Genomic DNA, 24,116 nt, shown 5'->3' on the forward strand with positions numbered 1-24,116 from the left:
CATCTTCTCTTTCTGTCTGCTCCACCTGATGAGATTGATTGATTTTTTTTTTAATTCCTCTTTTTCTTTTTTCACTGCAGTGTTTCTTTCTTCTCCACAGGCCTGGTGTGATCACTATGCAAGCACTTTCTGAAGAGGACCGAAAGCTTTGGATGGAGGCTATGGATGGCCGGGAACCGGTAAGAAGGGACAGTAATGAATACCCGTTGAGAAGACTCAAAAGGCTCTTTTCTTGGCCCGATTGTCTGCTGTGAAGCAGTGTGTCATTCTGAACTTGCCAGCCTCCATGAGCACTGTATCTGGGAGGCAGCTCTCTGGTTCTGGCATGAGAATCCTTTAATACTGTGGTTAAATATTTGAGGTAATACTCTATCTCCTGTGCTTTGATGGCTGGAGAGCTCTGGCTACCTTTGCTCCTGTGGAACATAGGCTAAACTAGCACAACCATGCTCCTGTGTTGTGTTAACAGGAAACCACAGCAACACAATCTAAGGAAGAACATATACAGTGTGTGATTTGCAGAGTTTTCTGCGGCCTGCTGTTCTCAGGATGCTTTACAGTGTTCCAGTAAGAGTCATAGAATATCAGAGTTGAAAGGGACCTCAGGAGGTCATCTAGTCCAACCCCCTGCTCAAAGCAGGACCAATCCCCAGACAATTTTTTACCCCAGTCCCCTAAATGGGCTCCCTCAAGCATTGAACTCACAACCCTGGTTTTAACAGGCCAGTGCTCAAACCACTGAGCTACCATAGTGCTACACCTGCTCCTTCAGCAGCCCATGTCTTGTGATTGTGTTTACTTCTGCTTTGCCAAAGGAGCACAGCACATGGGTTTCACAAGTGGTGGAGAAGATGGAGGTTTTCCCTGTATGCCACTTCTGCTGGTGAATGTGGAGGACTTTTAATATTGATAATGCATGGGTTTTCTGTTGTAATTTTATTCTAGCGCTCTGTGTTACAGCACAGTAATAAACAGTCAAGATTAGTTCCTATGTAGTATAAATACCAATTGGATCTGAGGCTTGAAGCAGAAAATTATTATCTAAGGATTAAAGCAGTGGTCGAGATGAAGCTCGAATTGCATGACTGCAGGTGCTGTTTAAACTCTTGGGCAATATTTCAAGGTTGTGACCCTCACATTTCAGAATGTGCACCATTTAAAAGATGCTATGTTCAAAGATGATAAAAGGAAGTGCATAATTAGACTGTGGGTCTCCATTGCCACAGGAAGTCACTGAGGCTTAGAGTTTAGCAAGGTTCACAAAGGAATTGGACATTTATGTTGTCATCAATAGCTATACATTTTGGGAGAGTTTTTGACCTCATGCTTCAGGGTTTAAGTCAGTCTCTGTTTATTAGAGATCAGGAAGAGACCATATCTGCCCACTGTGAGTCTCTCACAGCTTCCTTTGAAGCATCAGGTGCTGGCTGCTGTGAAAGACAGGATATTGATTTAGATGGACCTTGGATCTGATTCATTAGGGCAGTGTCCGTATTGGTTGCTTATCTGTTGCTGGCTGTGTGCTAGAGAAGTGGTGAGTAAACAAAGGTGAAACATGCCTGTATGCAGTGGGCTGGACACCTGTTGTGACAATTTAGGGGGTGGTTGCATAGCAGAGGCTGTTTTTGGTCAGGCCACTTATTTTTGGACTGGTTGGAATGGTTCAAAAAACCAAAAGGCTTAAGTGTATGTGCCCTGGTTACTATTCAAATATGGCATTTCCTCACTGATTCCTGTAAACTCTTCAAACATCACAGTTTTTCCAAGACTTGATCAGTTACTCAAACAAATGAAATACTGATTCTCTCTCTCTCCCGCCCCCAGCCCCCGCAATAGAACTCTGACACTAAAACGGAGTTCTGGGCAGTGCTTAATTGTAGCTACAGACTCCTTATTTCCAGGAACAGTCTCCTGAGGAAGGCTTCATGCATAGAGGGAAAGTTGGTAGGCACCAGAAAGAAATGGGGTTAGTGCAACTGGGTGTATGTTATAATGCCAAAAGCCCAGCACATCCCATCACCTTCCTTTTTTCCCTGACTTTTTGGGACACCTGTACATGATAGCCAGTCCTCCCCTTAGCTTCTTGTCTAGCTGGAAGCAATCATATTAAGAAAGTATTCCTATATAATTCAAATCAAGTTCTCCGGCTCCCATATATGAGCTGTCTTCTCTCTTTTAAATTACGACCCATCTGGTTTCTGCAGTTGCTGCTACAGAAGTGAGATGATAATATTGCTTCCTCCTCCTAACTGCAATAATAAAAATAGCACAATCAATTAAAAGAGCGATCAAGACATGTACAGTAAAACACATGACATGATCACAAACTGTCCTTCTCTTGTCCTTGTAATCTTCTACTCTCCCTACCCCCAGCTTCACTGTACCTTTTTGTTGTGACATGTCAAATATAAGCCGCATGATCCTTCAATACGCAGATCCATTCACCCAGGTTTAGTCTTGTTGACTGCATCAGGTTTTGCACAGGTGGTAGAGTCAGTTGTTAGGATTACAGGATCGGTGCCACAGATTGTAAGCCCCTCTGGTCGGTGACTGTCTCTCTTACTTGTTTGTAAAGTGCCACAATGGCAAAAGGTGCTATAAAATAATAAATAATACTGAGCAGCCCAGATTTTGGTGGCCCTAGTTTTATGTGAACTAGTTAAAAAACAGTCCAGTCCTTCATACTGACCTTTGCACATTTATTTTCTTCCCTGTAATGCCCATCTGTTTAGGTGGCTAGCTAGTTTACTACAGTGGTTTTCAAACTAGACTTCTACCCTGATATAACGCTGTCCTCGGGAGCCAAAAAATCTTACCGCATTATAGGTGAAACCACGTTATATTGAACTTGCTTTGATCTGCCGATGTGCACAGCCCCCTCCCTCCCCCGGAGCACTGCTTTACTGCGTTATATCCAAATTCGTGTTTTATCGGGTCGCGTTATATCAGGATAGAGGTGTATTTTTTTCTGGGGACCATGTTGAAGAAAATTTTTTGATTCCCGTGACCCAAGGGAGCTGGGGATGAGGGGTTTGGGGTGCAGGAAGGGGTTTTGGGCTGTGGGGGTCAGGGCTTGGGCAGGGAGTTGGGATGTGGGAAGGGGTCAGGGCTCTGGGCTGGGGATGCAGGCTCTGGGGTGGGGCTGGGGATGAGGGATTTGGGGTGCAGGAAGGGGCTCCGCAGAGGTTATGGGGGGCTCAGGGCTGGAAGTCGGGGTGTGGGAGGGGGTCAGGGCTCTGGGCTGGGGGTGCAGGCTCTGGGGTGGGGCAAGGGATGAGGGGTTTGGGGTTCAGGAGGGGGGTCTGGGTTGAGGGGGGTGTCAGGACTGGGGCAGGGGATTGGGGCCTGGGGTTGGGGTGTGGAATTACCTCCAGTGGCTCCCAGTCAGAGGCTTCCCGCCTGTTCCAGCACCGCGGACCGTGCTGCATCCTGGAAGTGGCCAACAACAGCTCCGCAGGTCTGACTCCTAGGCAGAGGCATGCAAGCGGCTTCGCGCAACTTGCACCCCCAGGCACCCCCCCTCCCAGCTCCCATTGGCTGGAAACTGGCCAATGGGAGTGTAGAGCCAGTGCTTGGGGCGGGGGCAGCACACAGAGCCCCCTGGCTAGAAGCTGGACCCACTGCTGCCCGCTTCCGGGGTGCAATGCGGTGTCAGAAAAGGTAGGCACTAGCCTGCCATAGCGGGGCAGCACCGCTGACGGGACTTTTAACGTCCCAGTCGGCAGTGCTGACCAGAGCAAGGTGACACAGCACCGTACATGCTGCAACCCACGATTTGAAAAACACTGGCTTAGTACATTTACCTATGCAGGTTATCACTTTGGAGATGCGATGACTGATGTATGTTTACAGCACTTTGAACTGGCCATCCATGTACACCACTGGCACCCTCACCTACTGAAGTACCATACAGAATTGCAGTCATAAGGCATTAGTGGAAAAAGCACAGTTGGTGGATAAGGCAGATTCCTTGTCCTTGATCCACCTCGTCCCCGACTCTAAAGTTACAGGAAATTGGGTTGTAAATTTGTTGCGTGTGGTTTTGTCTTATGACACCAGGATGTCAGTTGTTAGGCTTATTTCACAAAGTCTGCTTTGCACAATAAGTAAGTTTAACCCCTAAACTCCCAGAACTATGAATTGTGATTCTTCTTTTTTCTTACTTTATTTTACTGGCCTTGAAAAGAAGCTGACCTCGCTTCCAGTCTCTCTTCTTGCTTGAAAGGTTCAATATAGGAAAAAATGGACAGTGTTGGAGAAAAACTCCATGAACAAATTTAGAAGCCCAGTGTGTAACAATATTAAAGTGGATTCAGTTGCTTTTTTTTTTAATTGCACTTACTTTAAAACTAAAAAACAATGCAGTGATACTATTTAACCGGGAGTCAATATGGAATCTGAGTTATTAGCCAAGGTATTTTAACAAATTGAAATGATTTACCATACCTTCAGTGCTAGGAGCGACAGTCAGATAGAGATGACTTCAGCTTTCTATTAAGCTTTCACTGGTGTAATTAGTTGTCTTAAAAATCACAAGTTTGCTTTATATCACTCATGGAGGCTAGAAACAAGGGAAGTCTTAGTCTCAACACAGAGCGTTTAAACTGGCTTTTCATTATTTTTTTCAGCATTAAAATGTACTGGTTCTCCCCCCCCCCCCCCGTCCAAGTCAAATATTGAAATGTATGTATTGGGGGAGGGGACATGCCAAAGCTAGTGCTTCTTTATAGGAGACTGAGTGAAGGATAACATTTGTATGTACTCAGAAAGGTGACTGTAGTACGTTGTGGGATTAAAAGAGGCACAAATTAGGCTGTTTGCTTTGTGGCAGAGAACAGAACAAGATAAGCATTTTAGTAAGATTGGGGCTTTTCTTGCCAAGTCTGCACTGAGCATGCCAGCCAGAGGAGCGATCATAGGGTCAGCGTTACCTTGTTCCTACTTTCCAAAACACTAGTGATCAGAGCCCTAAAGATCATCCTCACCTAAACACCTCCTGAAATGTGCCACAACTTCCCTGAAGCATTTGGAACTTGAGGTGTTAAAAGCTATTTGTCAAGAAAAAATAGTATCGTTGTAGCTGTGCGGTCGCAGGATATTAGAGAGACCAGGTGGATGAGTTAATGTAGTTTAGTGGACTGACTTGTGGTGGTGAGAGAGGCAAGCTTTGGAGCCATGCAGAGCCCTTCTTCAGATCTAGGGAAGGTACCGTAGGTGTCACAGCAAAATGCCAGGTGGAACATCAGGGCCGCCCAGAGTGGGGGGCACGTGGGGCAATTTGTCCCGGCCCCGCAGGGGCCCCGCAAACTGCTCTGGGTTTTTGGTGGCACTTCAGCGGTGGGCCCTTCACTCGCTCCGGGTCTTCGGCGGCGGGTCCTTCAGTGCAGCGGAAGCCTCGGAGCAAGTGAAGGACCCGCCGCTGAAGTGCTGCCGAAGTCTCGACCCTTCTCCAGGCCCCCTGAATCCTCTGGGTGGTCCTGTGGAACATATTTTAGCATTGTGCTGGGATGCTCAGAGTACCTTTCCCAGAGCTGAAGAAGAGCTCTGCGTGACTTGAAAGCTTGCCTCTCTCACTGCTAGAAGTTGGTCCAGTAAAAGATATTACATCACCCAACTTGTCTCTTAAAACAAACAAACAAAGAAAAGCAGCTTAGTCCATAAGTCGCATCCTGGCTGAGCTGTATGAACTTGTTGCACGGTCTTGACCAGTTTATAGCTACAAAATTGTGTTTTTAAAAGGGGAATGTAACATCCTGGAATTCTCTGGGACAAAATATGGTACAGGAGGATCTGAGCAGCTCTGTCTTAGTAGGTAAATGGTAATTGCCCTTCAAAAAAAAGGTGAGTTGGGGGGAGATACTTTTTATATTGATCATTTTGGTAGGAGTCACTTCTTGGAACTGGTTGTCGTTGCTGTAAACTGAAATAGGCCATCTCCTTGGTTATGCTGAGGCAATCAGTGCCAGTCCTTGCTTTGTGGTGTTCTTAGTATAGCATGCTGAAATGAAGTTACAAAAACAAGTCTTTTCTTGGTCCATTTTTTTCCCTTTTGTTTTTCTTTCCGCTTAATTCCTTAGTATAGTTTGCCAGCTTGGGTGGGCAAGGACAGTGTCTGCATTCTGAGAAGCCCCTAGCACACTTCTAGGCACTCCTTATTAATTAATAAATAATCCATTATGCAATGAATGAAAACAAGCGACGAGCTAATGCCAAAAGGTTCACCGGTCCCATTTTGACAGCCTTCCAAAGGTTCACTAGGATAACTCACGGAGAGAATTAATAATAGACATTGGGGCCAGATTTTCCAAAGGGCAACCTCCCCATCAGGGCCGGCTCCAGACCCCAGCGCACCAAGCGCGCGCTTGGGGCGGCGTCCCGCGGGGAGGGCGGCAGGCGGTTCCGGTGGACCTCCCGCAAGCATGCCTGCGGAAGGTCCGCTGGTCCCGCGGCTTCGGTGGAGCCTCCGCAGGCATGCCTGCTTGGGGCGGCGAAATTACTAGAGCCGCCCCTGCTCCCCATTGTATTATCTGCTGTGTTCTGAGCACTTCTGGTTGCTTTGTTCAGGTTCCTAAAAGGGCACAGAGCTTTTGTGGAAAATCTGGCCCCATTTGTTAGTGCTAAGAACTTTAGAAAGCTCAGTAGTGGTTAGGGTTGAACTAACAGTGGCTCACAGTCTATTCCATCCATTCATATCTAACCCATACTGAACTTTTCTTTTGACCTCCCGGGATTATTAGATTCCCATTTTGGGTTAATTTTTTTTTCAAGTTGCTCCAGTGCACTTGACCCTAATAACTACAGCCTGAGATTATGGTGAATCCAGTGTCAATAGCCAAATGGCATAAAGAGTTTCAACAGTTCTCAGCATGCCACTCCAATGCATGGATAAATTGCTTGATCTGGGCATGCATGCGAGCGCACGTGTATATATACCGGGGTATACCTATGCTGCAATCCGAGGTGTGATTGCAGATCATGTAGACACGCCCTGCTACTTTTAATCTAGCTAGTGTGGCTAAAAGCAGCAGGGAAGGTGTGGTGGCAAAGACTTCATTATCAGCTGAATTGCACACCTGGAACTCTGGCTATTTACTCATGTTCCTAGCCCATTGCAACATCCGTATTGCTGCATCTTCGCTGCTATTTTTAGCCGCACTAGTTAGATTAAAGCTAGCACAGGTGTGCCTACCTGAGCTGCGGTCACACCGCCAACTGCGGTGCAGACCTACGCAGAGCCTCAGTTCTGTAACTGCTGAGCTGCACAGAAAACTTGGAATCTTGTTAGTGAGCCGGTGCCAGATCTTGCAAAGTGCTGACAGCCCTCAAATTTTGTGAAGTCAGTGGGAGCTTAGAGCACTAGGCACCTTAAAGGGACCACATAAGGCTTGATTTTTTTCAGAGATGCTGAGCCACCTGCAGCACTACAGAAGCAGACTCATATTTAGCATGTAGCATAATTTTCCCCTGACCTGCCCTGAAATCTGTTTCACAGAACCCACTACACGTGTATATAAGATCCATTCTGACCTTTCCAAAGTGACTCTGCCTGTGCTATCTGCTCCTCCCACAGACTCCTTTGTAACCCTCAAAGCCATGCCACTGGTGTCCTCTCCTGTCAGCCCTGTTAAACAGCATCTCACTCTGCTAATACAGCTCTTGTTCTGGCCCAAAGAGCAAGCTCTGCTTTTATTGTTCATGTCACACACACGCTTATTTACTTGCATGTGTGGTTAGGCTATAGGTGCAGGAGATGGTTAACAATCCCAGGAATGTAAGTAGCCTGCCTAGCACAGAACTCGGTTCCTTTTGAGCTTGCTCTTTTCAGAACCAGAAGAGCAAAAGACTACAAACTGGTGTCAGTTTTACATACAGCGTGCAACAGGATGCTCTGCTGCTAAGACTACAGCAGCTGGATGCCACGTTGCTCTCACAGTGTTTGGAAGGAAAGGCCAGTAGCGGAGGCAGGGGCTGAAACGCTGTGGGAGAGGTTCTCCACCAGAAAAGCACAAAATGGAGAGGAAGAAAAGATTTGGGTGTGGTGAATTGCCATGTAGGCTGTTGTCCACTAGATGGCAAGCTGAGACCAACAGGCTCATTGCACTTGGGCCTGGAGGTAAAGGAGAGCTGGGATCTCCAGCAGAGCAACTGGCCTAGTGCCATTCTCCCGTTGTCAGTGGCTTATAACTCAGTTGTATAAAAGGTGGGGTGGAAAAAGTGCCCTGCGCCAAAAACCTGGTAATCTAGTGGCCATGCAGGATACCCTAGGGTTAATGGCTGGGATCTCCCCCCCAGGCCAGAGGTGGCTTGGCATGCTGTGCGAGGCAGTGTGCCCAGCTGTGAGAGGGAAGGGGGTGGGGATGGAGGGGGAAAAAGGAAGGGAGAGACAGTGCCTCACTTCACCCTGCACCAGTCTCAGCCCCTCCAGCTGCTTGCATGTGGCACCGTGCTTTTATTTTTTTGGAGTGGACTTATGAGGCGGAGACATTGTTGAGCAGCAAGGAGTGGTTTCCCCCTCCCTCAGCCCCTTCAGCACGACAGCAGCAGCTGAAGGAGAATCCTGACTTTCTCTCTGAGCACTGTGCCGCACTAGTGTCCTGACTTCCTGAGGGGCAGCAGAGAACCAGAAGCAGGCCGTGGTGCCAAGTACAGAGTAACTGAGTACACAGCCCTGTCCCTTTTCCTTTTCCTTTCCTCCCCACCCACTTAGTTTTGTTCCTTCTTCCCAACTAGGCTAGTTTTGCACCCCCCCGCCATACTCCCTAAACTCTTCATACCTCTTCTGATCTTCCCCCTTCCCTGTTCCAGCTAATCTCATTGCCTCCAAACAGTAACAGTTCAAGTCCAGCTTCTGCAGCACAGATGCCCAAAGTCTCCCTTTCATCCCTACAAAAAAAACCCAAAACAGTCAAACCTGATCATACTCCTCCTGAGGAAAACTGTTTTTTGCTCTTCCCTCCTGCTGTCAGGTTAAAGGCGCTGCTGGCATTTTTCAAGCCAGATAGCATTTTTGAAGTAAACCGAATGGAGACGAAAATCCTCTAAACCACAACCCCCTTCCCATTTTCATTATTGATCTATTTTCCCCTCCTCTTCCCTCTTTGTTTCCTTTTCCTCACCCCATTCCCTCTTGCATGTGAACTTGCTCTAGTCTGGGGCAGGGTAGGGGGAAGGGATGTTCAGAGTGCAAAGTTTCCCAGTGTTAATAAGCTGCATTTCAGCCCCATTCCATGGAGCCGTCCATTCGGCTTCTATTCAGAGGCAGCGCAGAGAGCCCAGTGACTGTAGATTCAGTTGTTGTTGGGATTGCATGTTACCATGGTGATCTGCGGTGACCATATTAATACATCTCAACTCCTCTCTCTGGATTTGTGAAAGACACAATACAAATACACCCATGTTTCTGAAGTGCCTTTGAAATGAGATCAAGTTTGTACTGTAGAAGGCACAGACATAACTCTTTGGCATGATCTCTTGGTGCAGGATGTTGGGTGTATATGGTGTAGAGGTGGCATACTGGAGATGTCTCTTTGGTGCTGTATTAGATTAGACTAGGCAGTGCTTTATAATTCCTCAGTCCTTCCCATGTAGGTCTAATGGGTCACATGACCAGGGACCTTACTTCTAGCCCACAAAATGGGGCAGGATGTGTGGAGACGTCAGGTGAATGTAGGGCACTAGAAACAGGATGCTGGCCTGTGAGAAAGTTGATGGGAACACAGTGGCTGCCAGGAATGATTTTTTTTTTGTAATTACAGTTGTGACATTCTAATGTGTATCTGCCTCTGAGACTATGCAGTATTAAAAAATGCGTCAGTCCTTCCTTGCTAACTGCCCAATTCCCTTTTGCAACGGTCTGCCAGCTGTAAATATTATCCTACATTTTAAATAGTGTACCCATTGGAAGGACTGCCAAATCCCACTTTGTGGAAGAAAAGCAGTGTCTGCCTGTTTAAGGTTTACGGTTTTATTTTTTTAATGCAAATTTTGTGTAGTACTTGTGAATTGTGCCAAATGGACAGCCCTGGAAACTGATTTTCTGTCTCAGATCGCAGAACAGGTACATTAAGAGTACGTCTACACTACAAAATTAGGTCGATTTTATAGAAGTCAATTTTTAGAAATTGATTTCATACAATCGATTGTGTATGTCCCCACTAAATGCATTAAGTTGGCGGAGTGCATCCTCACTACCATGGCTAACATTGACTCACGGAGTGGTGCACCGTGGGAAGCTATCCCATAGTTCCTGCAGTCTCCACTGCCCATTGGAATTCTGGGTTAAGCTCCCAATGCCTGATGAGGCAAAAACATTGTCGCGGGCGGTTTTGGGTACATGTCATCAGTCTCTCCTCCCTCCCTCCGTGAAAGCAATGTCAGAAAAACATTTCGTGCCTTTTTTCCTGGGTTACCCGTGCAGACGCCATAGCATGGCAAGCATGAAGCCTGCTCAGCTCACCGCTGCTGTTGCGAGCATTGTAAACACCTCACACGTTATACTTCAGTATGTGCAGAACCTGGCTAAGAGACGGCAGCACAAGGACGATTGTGAGGAGGACATGGACACAGGCGTTCCTGAAAGCACAGGATGTAGCAATTGGTACATCATGGCAGCAGTGGGGCTGGTTGATACAGAGGAATGCTGATTCTGGGCCCAGCAAACAAGCACAGACTGGTGGGAGGGACCGCATAGTGTTGCAGGTATGGGATGATTTCTGCGAAACTTTTCGCATGGGTAAGGCCACTTTCCTGGAACTCTGTGAGTTGCTTTGCCCCGCCCTAAAGTGCAGGAATACCAAGATGAGAGCTGACCTGACAGTTGAGAAGCGAGTGGCGATAGCCCTGTGGAAGCTTGCAATGCCTGATTGCTACCGGTCAGTCGGCAATCAGTTTGGAGTGGGCAAATCTACTGTGGGGATTGATGTGATTCAAGTAGCCAATGCAATCACTGATGATCTGCTATCAAGAGTAGTGACTCTGGGAAATGTGCAGGTCATAGAGGATGGCTTTGCTGCAATGGGTTTCCCTAACTGTGGTGGGGCGATAGATGGAACCCATATCCCTATCTTGGCACCAGACCACCTTGCCAACTAGTACATAAACCGCAAGGGGTACTTCTCAATGGTGCTGCAAGCACTGGTGGATCACAAGGGACGTTTCACCGACATCAACGTGGGATGGCCGGGAAAGGTGCATGATGCTCGCATCTTTAGGAACTCCGGGCTGTTTGAGCAGCTGCAAGAAGGGACTTACTTCCCAGAGCAGAAAATTACTGTTGAGGATGTTGAAATGCCAATAGTTATCCTTGGAAACCAGCCTACCCCTTGCTCTCTTGGCTCATGAAGCCATACACATGCAGCCTGGACAGTAGTAAGGAGCAGTTCAACTATAGGCTGAGCAAGTGCAAAATGGTGGTAGAATGTGCCTTTGGATGTTTAAAAGCTCGCTGGCGCTGTTTGCTGACTAGGTCAGACCTCAGCGCAACCAATATTCCCATTGTTATTACTGCTTCCTGTGGGCTCCATAATATCAGTGAGAGTAAGTGCGGGGAGACGTTTATGGCCAGATGGGAGGTTGAGGCAAATCGCCTGGCTGCCAATTTTGAACAGCCAGACACCAGGGCGATTAGAAGAGCACAGGAAGGCGCGCTGCGAATCAGAGAGGCTTTGAAAACTAGTTTCATGACTGGCCAGGCTACGGTGTGACAGTTGTATGTGTTTCTCCTTGATGCAAACCTGCCCCCTTTGTTGATTTTAATTCCCTGTAAGCCAACTACCCTCCCCCCTTCAATCACAGCTGGCAAAGGAAATAGTCACCTATTGTTTTGAAATCATGCATTCTTTATTAATTAAAAAAAAAAGGGAGAAAACTGATAAGATATCCCGGATGGGGTAGGTGATGTGCGGGAGGAGGGAAGGACGAGGCCAAATTGCTTATTGTAGCCACACTACAAATCAAAATTGTTTGAATGACAGCCTTCTGTTGCTTGGGCCATCCTCTGGAGTGGAGTGGCTGGGTGCCAGAAGCCTCCCCCTCCCCCGTTCTTGGGCATCTGGGTGAGGAGGATATGGAACTTGGGCAAGAGGACAGGTGGTTGTGGATACAGCAGCAGTCTGTGCTCTTGTTGGCTTTCCTGCAGCTCCACCAGATGCCTGAGCATGTCCGTTTGCTCCCCCATCCTGCCTCTTCTCATTGCACTCACTTAATTCTTTCCTGGACTCTGCCACTGAATGCCTCCATGCATTCAGCTGTGCCCTATCAGTGCGGGAGGACTGCATGAGCTCGGAAAACATGTCATCGCGAGTGTGTTTTTCTTTTTTTCAGCTTCTAATCTGCGACAACCTCAGGGACGGAGATGATAGGGGGAGCATAGAAACATTTGCACCTGAGGGGGATAAAAAGGGAGAGTAAAATTTAAGATGATACATTTCTGAGAACAAAAGGGAGACTCTTTCACAGTGAATAAAGCAATTCACAGCAGACAGCACATGTGCTTTAGGTACTAGGTTGCATTTTGCCTTTTATATTGAGCGCCTGCTGGTATGGCCCACACACAGCTGGGCAACAGAATTCGGTTTCCAGGCAGCCATGGTAAGCCAAAGGGTACGCGGGTTTGACTTCTAATGCCTTCATAACATGTGGGAATGTTTTCAAACTGTAGCACCCTCCTTTCCCACAGCAAGCAGTGCCAGTTGGGTTTTCCATTTAAAAGGAGGGGCTGCGGTTTTTGGGTGGATGTGCAGCACACCCCTCCCTCCACGTGGCTATTTGGAATGATCCCTTCACCTCTCCCCCTGCCCCGTGGCTGTTCTCAGGGATGATCCCTTTTAGCCAAGCGCAAACAGCTCAGCATGAACGGGGTCCTTTTACTGTTCCCTTACAAAAATTCCCCTATTTCAACCAGGTGACCATGAATGATATCACTCTCCTGAGAGTAACGCAGAAAAATATAGACCGAATGTTGCTTGAGTGCGACCAAAACCCAGGACCATTCGCTGCCATGCTTTGTGCTACAGTGATTCCAGACTACTTGCTATTGGCTTGGCGTGGTAAAGTGTCCTACCATGGAGGACGAAATAAGGCAGCCTTCCCCAGAAATCTTCTGCAAAGGCTTTCAGAGTACCTCCAGGAGAGTTTCAGGGAGATATCCCTGGAGGATTCTCACCCCATCCCCAGACACGTTAACAGACTTTTCCAGTAGCTGTACTGGCCACGAATGCATCCCAAGTCTTCAGGGAAACATTAAACACTAATGCTTTTAAACCCTGCACTGTAGTTACAAATGTGCACTCACCAGAGGTGCCTTCTCCGCCTTCAGGGTCAGGGATCCCGCCTTGGGAGGATATTGGCTCCAGGGTAAGGAAAAGGTCCTGACTGCCAGGGAGAACGGATTCACTGCTTGCCTGCTGCGTGTTCTCCTCCTCCTCTTCCTCATCCACAAAATCCTCCTCCATGTTGCGTGAGACTCCCCCCTTGCAGGTGTCCATGGGCAGTGGTGTGGCAGTGGTAGGGTCCCCTACTAGAATGGCATGCAGCTGATCATAGAAGTGGCATGTATGGGATTCTGACCCACAGTGACCGTTTGCCTCCTTTGTCTTTTGGTAGGCTTGCCTGAGCTCCTTGACTTTCACGCGGCACTGCCGTGTGTCCCTGTTGTATCCTCTGTCCACCATGCCCTGTGCGATTTTGGCATATATATTAGCATTTCTTCTTTTTGATCGGAGTTCTGCCTGCACAGATTCTTCTCCCCATACAGCAATCAGAGCCAGTGTCTCTCGTTTGCTCCATGCTGGAGCTTGTTTGCGATTCTGGGGGGACTGCATGGTCACCTCTGCTGCTGAGCTTACCATGCTGACCAAACAGGAAATGAAATTCAAAAGTTCCCAGGGCTTTTCCTGTGTACCTGGCTAGTGCATCGGAGTTGAAAATGCTGTCCAGAGCGGTCACATTGGAGAACTCTGGGATAGCTCCCGCAGGCCAATAACATTGATTTGCGTCCGCGCTACCCTAAATTTGACCCAGCAAGATTTTAACGCTACTCCCCTCCCCAGGGAGGAGTACAGAAGTTGATTTAGGTCAATGGAATGGGGTTGCTTGTGTAGATGCATTCATTATAAAATCGACCTAATACGGCTAAATTTGACCTAACCCTGTAGTGTAGACTAGGGCTAAGATAGTGGATGTATGAACTTCCTCAGCCTTACCTGCATGCATCTGGCTCCAAGGTCTTTTCCATGCTAAGATTTAGGGAACTCCTGGTTCCCAGCAGATGTAGCCCCATTGATTGTAGTTGCCCAGTGGTATTGGTAATATAGTTTGTTATAAGTACTCGTATAAGAAGGCTTAGGTGTGTTAACTTCAGCTAACTCTTCTCTGAGCATCACTATAAAAGACCATTTCATAGTACAACTAAACCTTTTCATCCAGGGATCTCAAAAATGTTTTGCCAAACGTTAATTATACCTTGTGACACCCCATATGACTAGATTCTTCCCCCCCCCCCCCTTAACAGATAGGCAAATCACTTAAAATCTTTTAGCCTCAATTTTCCTAAGTTTCTATACAGTGAATCTGCAGCAGACTGGGGAATACATGTGAAGAGTCCTGACTTCTAATCCCTGATTCTGATTTCTAGACCACAGTCCTCTGTCTGACAGGTGTTCAGTGGTGTTGGAACTGGCCTTTGTATTTCTGCTTTAGAAAAATAATTTAGTGTTGCACCATTTCTGTGTTTGATAGCAAAACAAAGCAGCAAAACTCAACCTTGCATTCCCATCCAATACATAGCCCGCTACCCTCCTCCCCTAAATTTTGCTGCTGGGAATTCTTTTCTGAAATTGTTTTTCATTTTCCTCTTCTGATTACACAAAATGGTGAAAGAGTAATTTCCCAGTGGAAATTAATGTCTTTGAACTCAATCCAGTGCTTTAAACCTCTGCATTCCTATCATTTTGGCTCATTCAAAAAAATAAATTAACTTGAAGGGCTTCAGTCATAACTCCCCAACACACCATGGTGTTGACGGTTGGATACAAACTAAAAATTTCCAATCTCCTCACCTTACACCATAACTAACTGGAAGTTGTGAATTGGTGTGATCACTTTAATTCACCTTATCTTCACTTTAAATCACCTTTGCTTTCTGAGAGGTCACTCATCTATTCTATTCTATTCTATTCTATTCTATTCAGGTTCTTATGCTGTGCTCATCACCATAGTATCCGAGTGCCTTCCAGTAGTGCATTAAAACTCCCTTTGGCTGACACTAGGGTCAATGATATCTATTGAGGATACAATATTATAGTAACAGCAAATGACCAGGTAGAGGATTTACTTGCTTAGTATTTTGATAATATCAGCAACATTTTAGTCCTAGGACACTGTAAATTTGATCCCAAACTGATAGTTATCAAAAGTAATTAATTGCTAGAGCTGGCCAATATTCTTCATTCAACTTTTATTTTTCCCAATGTTTAGTCAAAACAGAAATTTCCATATTTTAATTGTTTTTTTGGTTTTGGGCCAAAATGGGTTGGTTTCCATTTTTGTTTTGTTTTTGACAAAAACTTTGAAATGTTGGAGATGAAGACACAAACTTTAGTTTTTTCATTGAAATTTTGGGTTTGGTCATTGCTGACGGGTGGCTGGTTGAGATCCTCTACTTGGGCCGTGGCTTCATTGACAACTCATCACATCATGAAAATTGGTCCCCTTATTCGCTGCCTTGTTTGAGAAGTCAAAGACTGCATTGGTTCATGGAGTCTGAACTGCCATGTTACCCCAAGAGATGGTCTCTCTCCAGGTCAAGATTGAGGTACAATGAGATGCCTGGGCTGAACCTGGTATGTGGATTAATAGAGGATTAATCAGTTGCCAAAACTGTCAATCTAGTACCTTTCAGCACAATTAAATTTGCTCCATAAATAGCTAAAAATACTGGGCAAGACTGAAATGCTACTTTGTGTCTGCAAATGTTGAGCCCACCACCGTCAGGAGTAAAAGCAAAAATATCTTTTAGTTGGGGGAAAAAATAAGTAAAAGATGTTTTGGCTGTTACTGATAGGTCATTCTTGAGTTATCCTGGGCTCAGAACAGAGCTCTCTTGTTAAGGGCCCTGTTCTTCTTTAGTATCTGCAGCTCTGAACAGTGAAGCAGAGATCTTTGTATTGGGTTGTCGTGCTTCACACAACCCCGCTAAACTCTCTGCTGATCTAAATTTGCCCACGATGTGGTGTGGAGGAAGAATTTACAGGGATTTTCCCCATCTACTTGGCAGTACGTTGCTCCTCTGTAACTCCCCGCTGGCTTTCCTTGATACCTGAATGCATAGAATAGCTTTTCTGTGAATCAGAAATTCAATTACAGTCTCTATGCAAGTGAGTCAGAGCTCTAGCTCTCTGCTCCAGACCTGTTATCTTCTGCCCAAACTCAAATCTTGACTTCTGTCTGTGAAATCTCCTTGTGGATGTCTAACACCAGCTCAAGCTCAGCATAGCCAAAACAGAGCTCTCTGTCCCTAAGGCCTGTAACCTGGGCTTCATCTTCAACTTGGACTTCTCTCTAGGTCCTCACATCTAGGCTAGGTCTAAAGCTTGCTAAATCTTTTTGTAACACATCTCTAAGATATTAGAGAGACAAGGTGGGTGAGGTGATATCTTTTATTGGACCAACTTCTGTTGGTGAGAGAGACAAGCTTTCAAGCTTGACAGCCCTGACACCCTGAGAGGATCAGAAATGCCTTTTGACCACAACACCAAGTGCAAGCAGCATCTCAGTTCGTCTGAGATGGGTCAAGTTTCAACATTTCTACTTTGATAGACCAAAAAGTTGGAGACCTCGCTCCCAGGTATCCAGTTTCCACTTTGCTTGTTGCCTCAACACCTCAGCCTGTTACTGTAGCTCTTCGTCAATATTTTTCTTTGTGTCCTCAAGAGGCTTAAAAAACAAACCAACCCAAACTTCTAACCTGAATCAAGGATCTCATCACGTTGCACACTGACTGTTCTGTGTATCCCTATGTTCTTACCTCTGTTCCCTTCGTCCTTCTTCTCCCCTCACCCTTCTGTCCTTCGTTTAAACCCACTTGTAGTATCTTCACATTTTGATTGCAAGCTCTTAAGGGTCGTATTTAGTCTGTACATCATTTATCACAGTGAGGCCAGTCCTTGACTGGAGCCTCTAGGTGTTGGAAGAATAATAATAAGTCTCTTATAAGTGCTGCTTCAGTTTTTGATAGTTTAATAAATTATATATAATTCATTATCTCCAAATTGCTTGTGCTCCATGCACCAAGTTTTTTCCCCCTTGTTTAACAAGACACCCAGGTCCCAGATGAGATCTACTTAAAACCTGGGAGAAACATCTTTTAGAGTCCAGATGTAATTTAAAAAAAAATAATTTTAATTCTTCTTTTTGCCAGGAGGTTTGCAGTTTCTGGATGCTCTTATGTCTGGCCCTTCTGTATCCATAGCTTCTCTGGAATTCTAGGTTGGAATGGTGTCTCTTATCCCTTTTTCATCTGCTGCAAGCTGAGATTTCAGCTTTTCTTTTACATATTTGGCTTTGCCTTTGAAGTTGGATTAGTGGAGTGTGCAGCAAAGATCCAGGGTCTATGTACGCTACAAGGGCTACAGTCGCACAGCTTTGGTGCTGCAGCTAATGCCTCTGTCATATAGACACTTGCTTCGGTGACCGAAAGGGTTTTCTGTGATTGCAATTAATCCACTTCCCCAAGAGGTGATATCTAGGTTGGCAGAATTTTTCACAGCCCTGAGTGACGTAGCTAGGTCAACCAAAGTTTTAGGTATAGGCCAGTCTCCAGTCAGTGTAGTGTGTGGCAGCCCACTTGCTTGGTGGCATGGGTTAGCTGGAACATATTACATCTCTGCTCTGTGATCTGCACTGGCTTTCCATCTGCTTCTGGGTTCATTTCAAGGTTATAGATCTGTTGAGAAATGGTTACCTGAGAGACTATCTGTCTGCTTGTGCCCCATTACAACAGCTGAGGGCCCTCCAAGGTGCATTTGCAGATGGAGTCCCTATGTGTGTGTTCCTGAGGATTGAAGGCAGTGCATTTTCAGCATTCACCCAGAGCTCAAGGTTGCTGACCTTCAGGACATAGTACGTCACATCTTTTGGGTAGAATATTTATATGGTTGGCTGTGAGAGGGAGAGAGCACTGCTTCTATTGCCTGTTGTGAGCAACGGAATGCATTGTGGTTTTATTTCTGCCCTGGACCCAGATACCAACATGATACTTGCCTATAAATATTTCAAGAAAATAACTATCTCACCTGGCACTAATCTATTCAAATACATTTCCCCTAGGGGAGCCTCCTAGCTGGCTCACTATATTTCAAATGTGCCTATGTCAAAACCTTTAATGGTTTTGTGTGTTGAAAGCCAGTATCTGCCTCTATTCTCCAGTAGTGCTGAGGCAATGTAGAGTTGTTGTAAGTTGAGTGATGGAAGCTAGCAAAATCTTTATTACTTAAAGATAAGAAAATGGCCCTTTAAAAATGTATTTTCCTAGGAAACTTTTGTCTGCAGCTACTGGTTTTTGCTGTTCCTGCTTTATATTATATTTTTCCAGATGGACTAAATGAGGTCCAGACAGGATAAGTGTCTTAACTCCAGGTCATAGAGTGATACTGTTGCTCGCCTTTGATTAGGACCCAGGCACCCACCTCTCTGCTGGATCTATCCCCAGGCATCTCCAGCTATGAGGTTAGTCTTTCTGGGAAGACACAAATTAGCCAAGAGAAAAAAAGGGTGGGAGAGGATGCATTTTCTTTTCTCCTTAGTTCCTGGGTTGTTTTCACTTAGGACAAATAGCAGAACTGTTTAACTGTAACTTTAGCACCCTCGTGGCCAAGATGGAGTCTGCTCTGCAGGCAGCATTGGCCAAGAGAAGGCGCACACAGGAATGCAGCAGGAAAAATCCCTTCCACCCCAGGGGCACCTGTTCTAACCCCCCTAGAGTGAACGAACACACACACACACACACACACACAAAGTACAATGGATATAATAAATGGAGGTATTTATTTACAGAGGGATGAGAGGAGAAAAACAGCAAATAGGGGGAGCAGTAAAACAGGGCTGCATCCAAGCCAAGGCCCCACGGGCCCAGTGGTAGCACAGTCTGGAAGGGCAGACACTAAGCAATGTGTCTTCACACACAGTTCAGGAGTCCTGAGCAAAGTTCCAGTCCAGTGGTGAGTCTTGGATGCTCCTGGTCGTCTTCGGCACCAGTGAACTTTTCCCCAACAAACCCCTCCGGTGCCCTCTTCTGCCGCTCTCTGCAAAGCCACACAGAGTGACCGCCTCCCCACTTAACTATCTAGCAATGTCCCTCCTTGTTCCCAGTGCAGTCACAAGCCCCAGTACTCTCAGCCCCATGCAGCTCTGGGCAGCTGTGATACTAGGTCCAGCTCCGGCCTGTCCTCCTCGGGCAATTCCTCGCTGGCACAGTTCTCCTCCTGGCTCCTGTCCTGGGGTGTTTCTGATCGGCCGCCCTGCCCTTCCCAGGCCTCAGGCTGGTTCTCTGCCGCTTTTCTTTGCGAAGGCCTGCAGGCGGCCCCCCCCTCTCCCTCTCAGCTCCAGAGAGCCCCCTCGAGTTTCCCTTCTTTTTTCCTCACTCTCCCTCTTCCCCCTAGGAAAAAGATTTAAAGGGGCCATGCTCTCTAAACCCCAAAGGGGTTACATAACTATTCAGGGACTAGATCCAATCAGCTGCATAGGAGGCAACTCAGCGGAAGAGTTTTAGCTAAAATATCTATTTGTAATTTAGAGTAGGAGAAGGAAATGAAGGGAGGGCTTCATTGTGTACCCAGCCCATGAAACTAACCACCTCCTTTGTTCCATTTTTCCACTCTCATCAAACAACTTCTCTTTACACAGCCACCTACCTGCGTGACCAGATCCACCATGACCTAAACTTCTCCTTCACGTCTTTCCTCTTAGGCATGGTCTACATCTAAATTTAGGATGACAGAGGGGTGTGAAAAATTCACATCCCATGAGAGATCTAGTTATGCTAACCTAAGGCTGGGTATAGATAGTGCTAGGTTGACTGATGATTTACCCCCTTCCATGCTTCAAACAGTCCAGGGTTTACCATTCCTGGCCATGCCATGCCATGCCTTAACTTACATATATGAGCTGTTTTTGGGGGGGAATGTTACATTTTAATTTTCAAGTGTCATGCATACTTATGCTGCTGTAGAAATAATTAATAATAGTTTTCCCCCCAAAATAGACTATTAACCCTACCACCCACTCCCACCCCACCAAAAAAAAAAATCTGTCATGGGGAAGAAACTCTGGGTTCATGTCAGGGGGGAATATTCTGTTGCAGGTTAGGAGAGGAGCATTCTGACAATTTGAGGAGATTGTCCTGCTCTAAAAACAATTTAGGAGGATAATGTTGAGAGAGTTGAGACCTTGGATGTAGATTTTTGGTGATCTCCACTGCTCTCTATGCTGGTTAGGGAGTCACCATGAGTAACTGAGATGGTCGTTTGTAGGCAACAAGTCTTAGTACCTTGCACATAATGAGCCTTCCCATTTGGACTTTTGAGGAGCCAACAAACATCCCCTTACTTTCTTAGTGGGAGACTTTCAAAGGCAAAATGGGTGATAGCTGCCCAATTCCTGTTGACCTGGAATGGGAGTTGGGTGCCTAATTGTTGATTATTATTTGCATTACTAAGCACCTACCCAGTCATGGACCAGCACCCCACAGAACAAAAGGAGCCCAAGACAGCTCATAATCAAAGTACCTATCTCATTGAGCTGGAAGGGACCTTGAAAGGTCATTGAGTCCAGTCTCCTGCCTTCACTAGCAGGACCAAGTATTGTCTCTGACAGATTCCACCCGCTGCAATCCCTAAATGGTCCCCATTGTGCCATTGAGTTCAGGGATTGAACTCACAACTCTGGGTTTAGCAGGCCAATACTCAAACCACTGAGCTATCCCTCCCCCCTGTGTTCCTACCTACCTTTAACAATTGGGAGTAATTATCACACGTAAACATGTTTTACAGCAGAATGAATGTGAGACATGTTTGCATTAAGACATTTTTAAATGAAGATGATCTAACATAATTCAAAATTAAGCTAGTTGTTGCTTAGTTTAGTATCCTTGCTCTGACTGTCTGAAGACAGTGAAAGATAGGGTGGGTGGGTGTGGGTTTTGGCTGGACTCGAGGAGAAGTGGTGTTTTTCATCATTGTTTATACATCCTAGAAAACCTAGGAGAAGTTGTTAAATGAGTAGAGGTTCCACCTTTTAATTAATCACTTGAATTTTCCACATGTATCTGCATCTTCCACTGCTGCTCCATTGAAATGTACTTAAAATGCTGCTCTGTGAATCTTTCACTTTATTAGACGCTTCAAAGATCTGTTTTTCTAAACCAGTTGACCTTTAGCTAAATTATTATGGAGGGAGGCTACTGTATGTCGAACATGGTTTGTACATTGTTGCTTTCCCTTGCTTTCAGCTGCCTGCTGCTGGATTTCTCTTTGACATTCAGGCAGGGTAGGCTGACAGCTTGACCCAAGTAGTTTTTTTCTGTAGGTAGGAAACATAATGGGTTATATAACTGAGCTGAGCTAAGCAGTCCAGATGGCTGGCAGGTAGCCCAGCCAACTTACAGCTTTGGATGCACTTGGGAATGCCTGCACTTGTAATAAAACGCAGGCTAATTTTTAATGATAACCATCATTTAGTTTAGCTCTGACACACAGCAGAGCCAGACCTACACTGAGGATTGAAGCCCCCCAGATGTTTCACTTTGATTAACAAATGCAAACATCGCTGTAAAAACGTGAGGTTAAAATCTGCATTTGAAGGAGGGAGAAGAGAGAAGGGAAGATGCATGGCCTTCAGCATGCTAGTTCTCTGTTGTACAGTAGGCAGGAGGGAAGGAAGGAAGGAAATAGGGAGTTGCCAGGGATACTAGGCCTAATGGCTCAAATGAATGGCCCTCTAGACGTTAACAGCAGGATTATGAAACCTGTCAAATCTTGCCCCGTAGAATCAAGGCACATTCCCTCCTCAAGGGGGTTTGGAATAATGGGGGCTGAAAAGATTAAAGTTCTCTCTCCTTTAATTATCCTCCTGGCTCTGATGCCTTGGTAGATTATTTCTAGCCACAACAGAGCAAAATCTGACTTGTGGTGTGAAAACCGGGCCTGCGGACAAGATTACAGCAGAACTGAGAAGAGGGGATCTGCCAGGTGTCAAGGAGAGTCACTAGTTTCCACATATGCCTTTTTCTCTCCATGCTCTGTTGGCATTCTGCTGCCGGGTGGTGTTCTAAGCTGGCCACCCTTCTGTGACAGCTTGCCAAGCTTGACTGTGTGCCTGGTGCAGACAACTCTTTGACTCTGGAACACGGGGGACCAGCACTGAGGTAGGCAGTTTTTGGTTTTGATGATGCTATAGGCAGAGTGGTAACTGTTCTCCTTTCGCTATCTCTTCTGGACATTTAGACTTCTCCATACAGTCTCAACTCCTCAAATAGCAGCACAGTAACAAGGCTTGCAGTTGGACACATGTGGTCATTTAGCATAATGGCAGCTTTGCTGCCTTTGCCTGTTCTGCCTGTCTGTAGTGTATATACAGTAGTAGCCTTCTCTAGTGTGCGTGGCACATCAGTGGGGTAAGTCAGGATCTCAACTCCATGGCAGATGGAGCAGCCGTTCTGGTGCAGAAAACAATTCAGGGTTATTAAAGACCTGAAACTTTTCCACGGGAACTTGCTTTTGAGACTAGAGTCCAACAAATGTGTCCATTGCTGCTAATAATAATAATAATAATACCCATTACACAATGTAAAAATCAGACCCGTAAATGTGCTATTGCTTTTGGATATTTGGTGCTGACAGAGGTGAAAGCAAATGATGTCCAGGAATGGTTAGTGAGCCATACACACTTAGAATCTGCGAGATGATACTGAGGATGTACTAGACTGCAGCCACCAATGTCCTAACCAATTAGAAGCAGCAGTTGTTGTTTGGGGTGCAGCTCTGTGCTGCACTAGGTACTCTGGAATGGACTGGTGAGGAATACATGCAATGTGTCCATTGAAGCTGCTTGTTTAGGCTGTCCTCAAAAGGAATTGTGCCCAGGATCAATGGGTCTTCCTTTTGGCAGTTATTGTAGGCACATGAGCAAAGATTGCGCCTGCAAAAGCTGAGGCCTGGTTTTAAAGTAGGGCCCTGGAAATTCCAAACTTTTCTTTCTAAGTTGGCTGATATGGTTTGAAGTAGCCTTAAGGTTTTTGTTGTAAAGGATGGTCCTAATTTGGGATGCTAGAGTGAAGGCAGAGAGGTGATCAAATGTGCCGTTTAGGCACAGTCCTGTATCGGGGATGGTGTGGAATCACAGAACACTTCCTGGAGCTCCTAGCCATCTAGAGCAGGGGTCGGCAACCTTTCAGCAGTGGTGAGCCGAGTCTTCATTTATTCACTCTGATTTAAGGTTTCGCGTGCCAGTAGTACATTTTTAACCCGGGCAGTGTGAGTGCCACTGAAAATCAGCTCGGCACGCGTGCCACAGGTTGTCTACCCCTGATCTAGAGGCTGCACATCTGCAGTCACAGCCCTCTGTGGGGAGTCTCTCTCCTAACCTCTTTTCCTATATAGCCAGTCAGTTCTGCTGGCCCATGGACGGGGAAGCAGAGCCATGGCCCTGTCCATCCTGCTCCCTTTGAGACACTGTGTTGCTCCCAGAGGAATATGGGGAGTAGCCCCTTGTTCTAGAGTTCAGGGCCCAAAATTCTGACTGGATCTTCACACGGGCTGTGCAAGTGGGGGTGGGGAAGGTTGAGGAGAATCTCCTTTCCTTCAGCTGTGTGCCGACCTACAGGCCACGTCATTGTTTATAAAATTCCCCGCCCACCCTCCAAGGTTGAGAAATGAAAAACAAAAGCGGGAAATATAGAGGTGACTAAACTCTTCCGTTATAGCCAGAGAGCCAGATGAATGTGAAAACTGAATGGTAAATGCCATGCCTGTAAACCCACAGACAGCTCTCCACTTGGTCTGTCTCAGGAAGCTATGAAAGCATGTAAATCTATTATAAGGATACGTCTACACTATAAACACTAC

At 46.1% G+C, this 24,116-nt stretch overlaps 1 protein-coding gene across 6 annotated transcripts in view; it reads left to right on the forward strand.

Moving 5' to 3' along the window:
• Positions 1–24,116, forward strand: part of ARHGAP26 (Rho GTPase activating protein 26) — a 302,495-nt gene that overhangs the window by 119,348 nt on the left and 159,031 nt on the right. For all 6 annotated transcript variants that reach the window (XR_005583882.1, XM_039485733.1, XM_039485735.1 and 3 more), the window contains exon 11: positions 101–179. Coding sequence is in view for 5 of the 6 variants with exons in the window: in XM_039485733.1 (XP_039341667.1) it covers positions 101–179 (79 nt within the window). In the remaining variant the exon portion in view is untranslated. The remainder of the gene's footprint in view (positions 1–100; positions 180–24,116) is intronic.

Source organism: Mauremys reevesii, linkage group 8 (assembly GCF_016161935.1).
Source record: "Mauremys reevesii isolate NIE-2019 linkage group 8, ASM1616193v1, whole genome shotgun sequence".
Lineage (NCBI taxonomy): Eukaryota > Metazoa > Chordata > Testudines > Geoemydidae > Mauremys > Mauremys reevesii.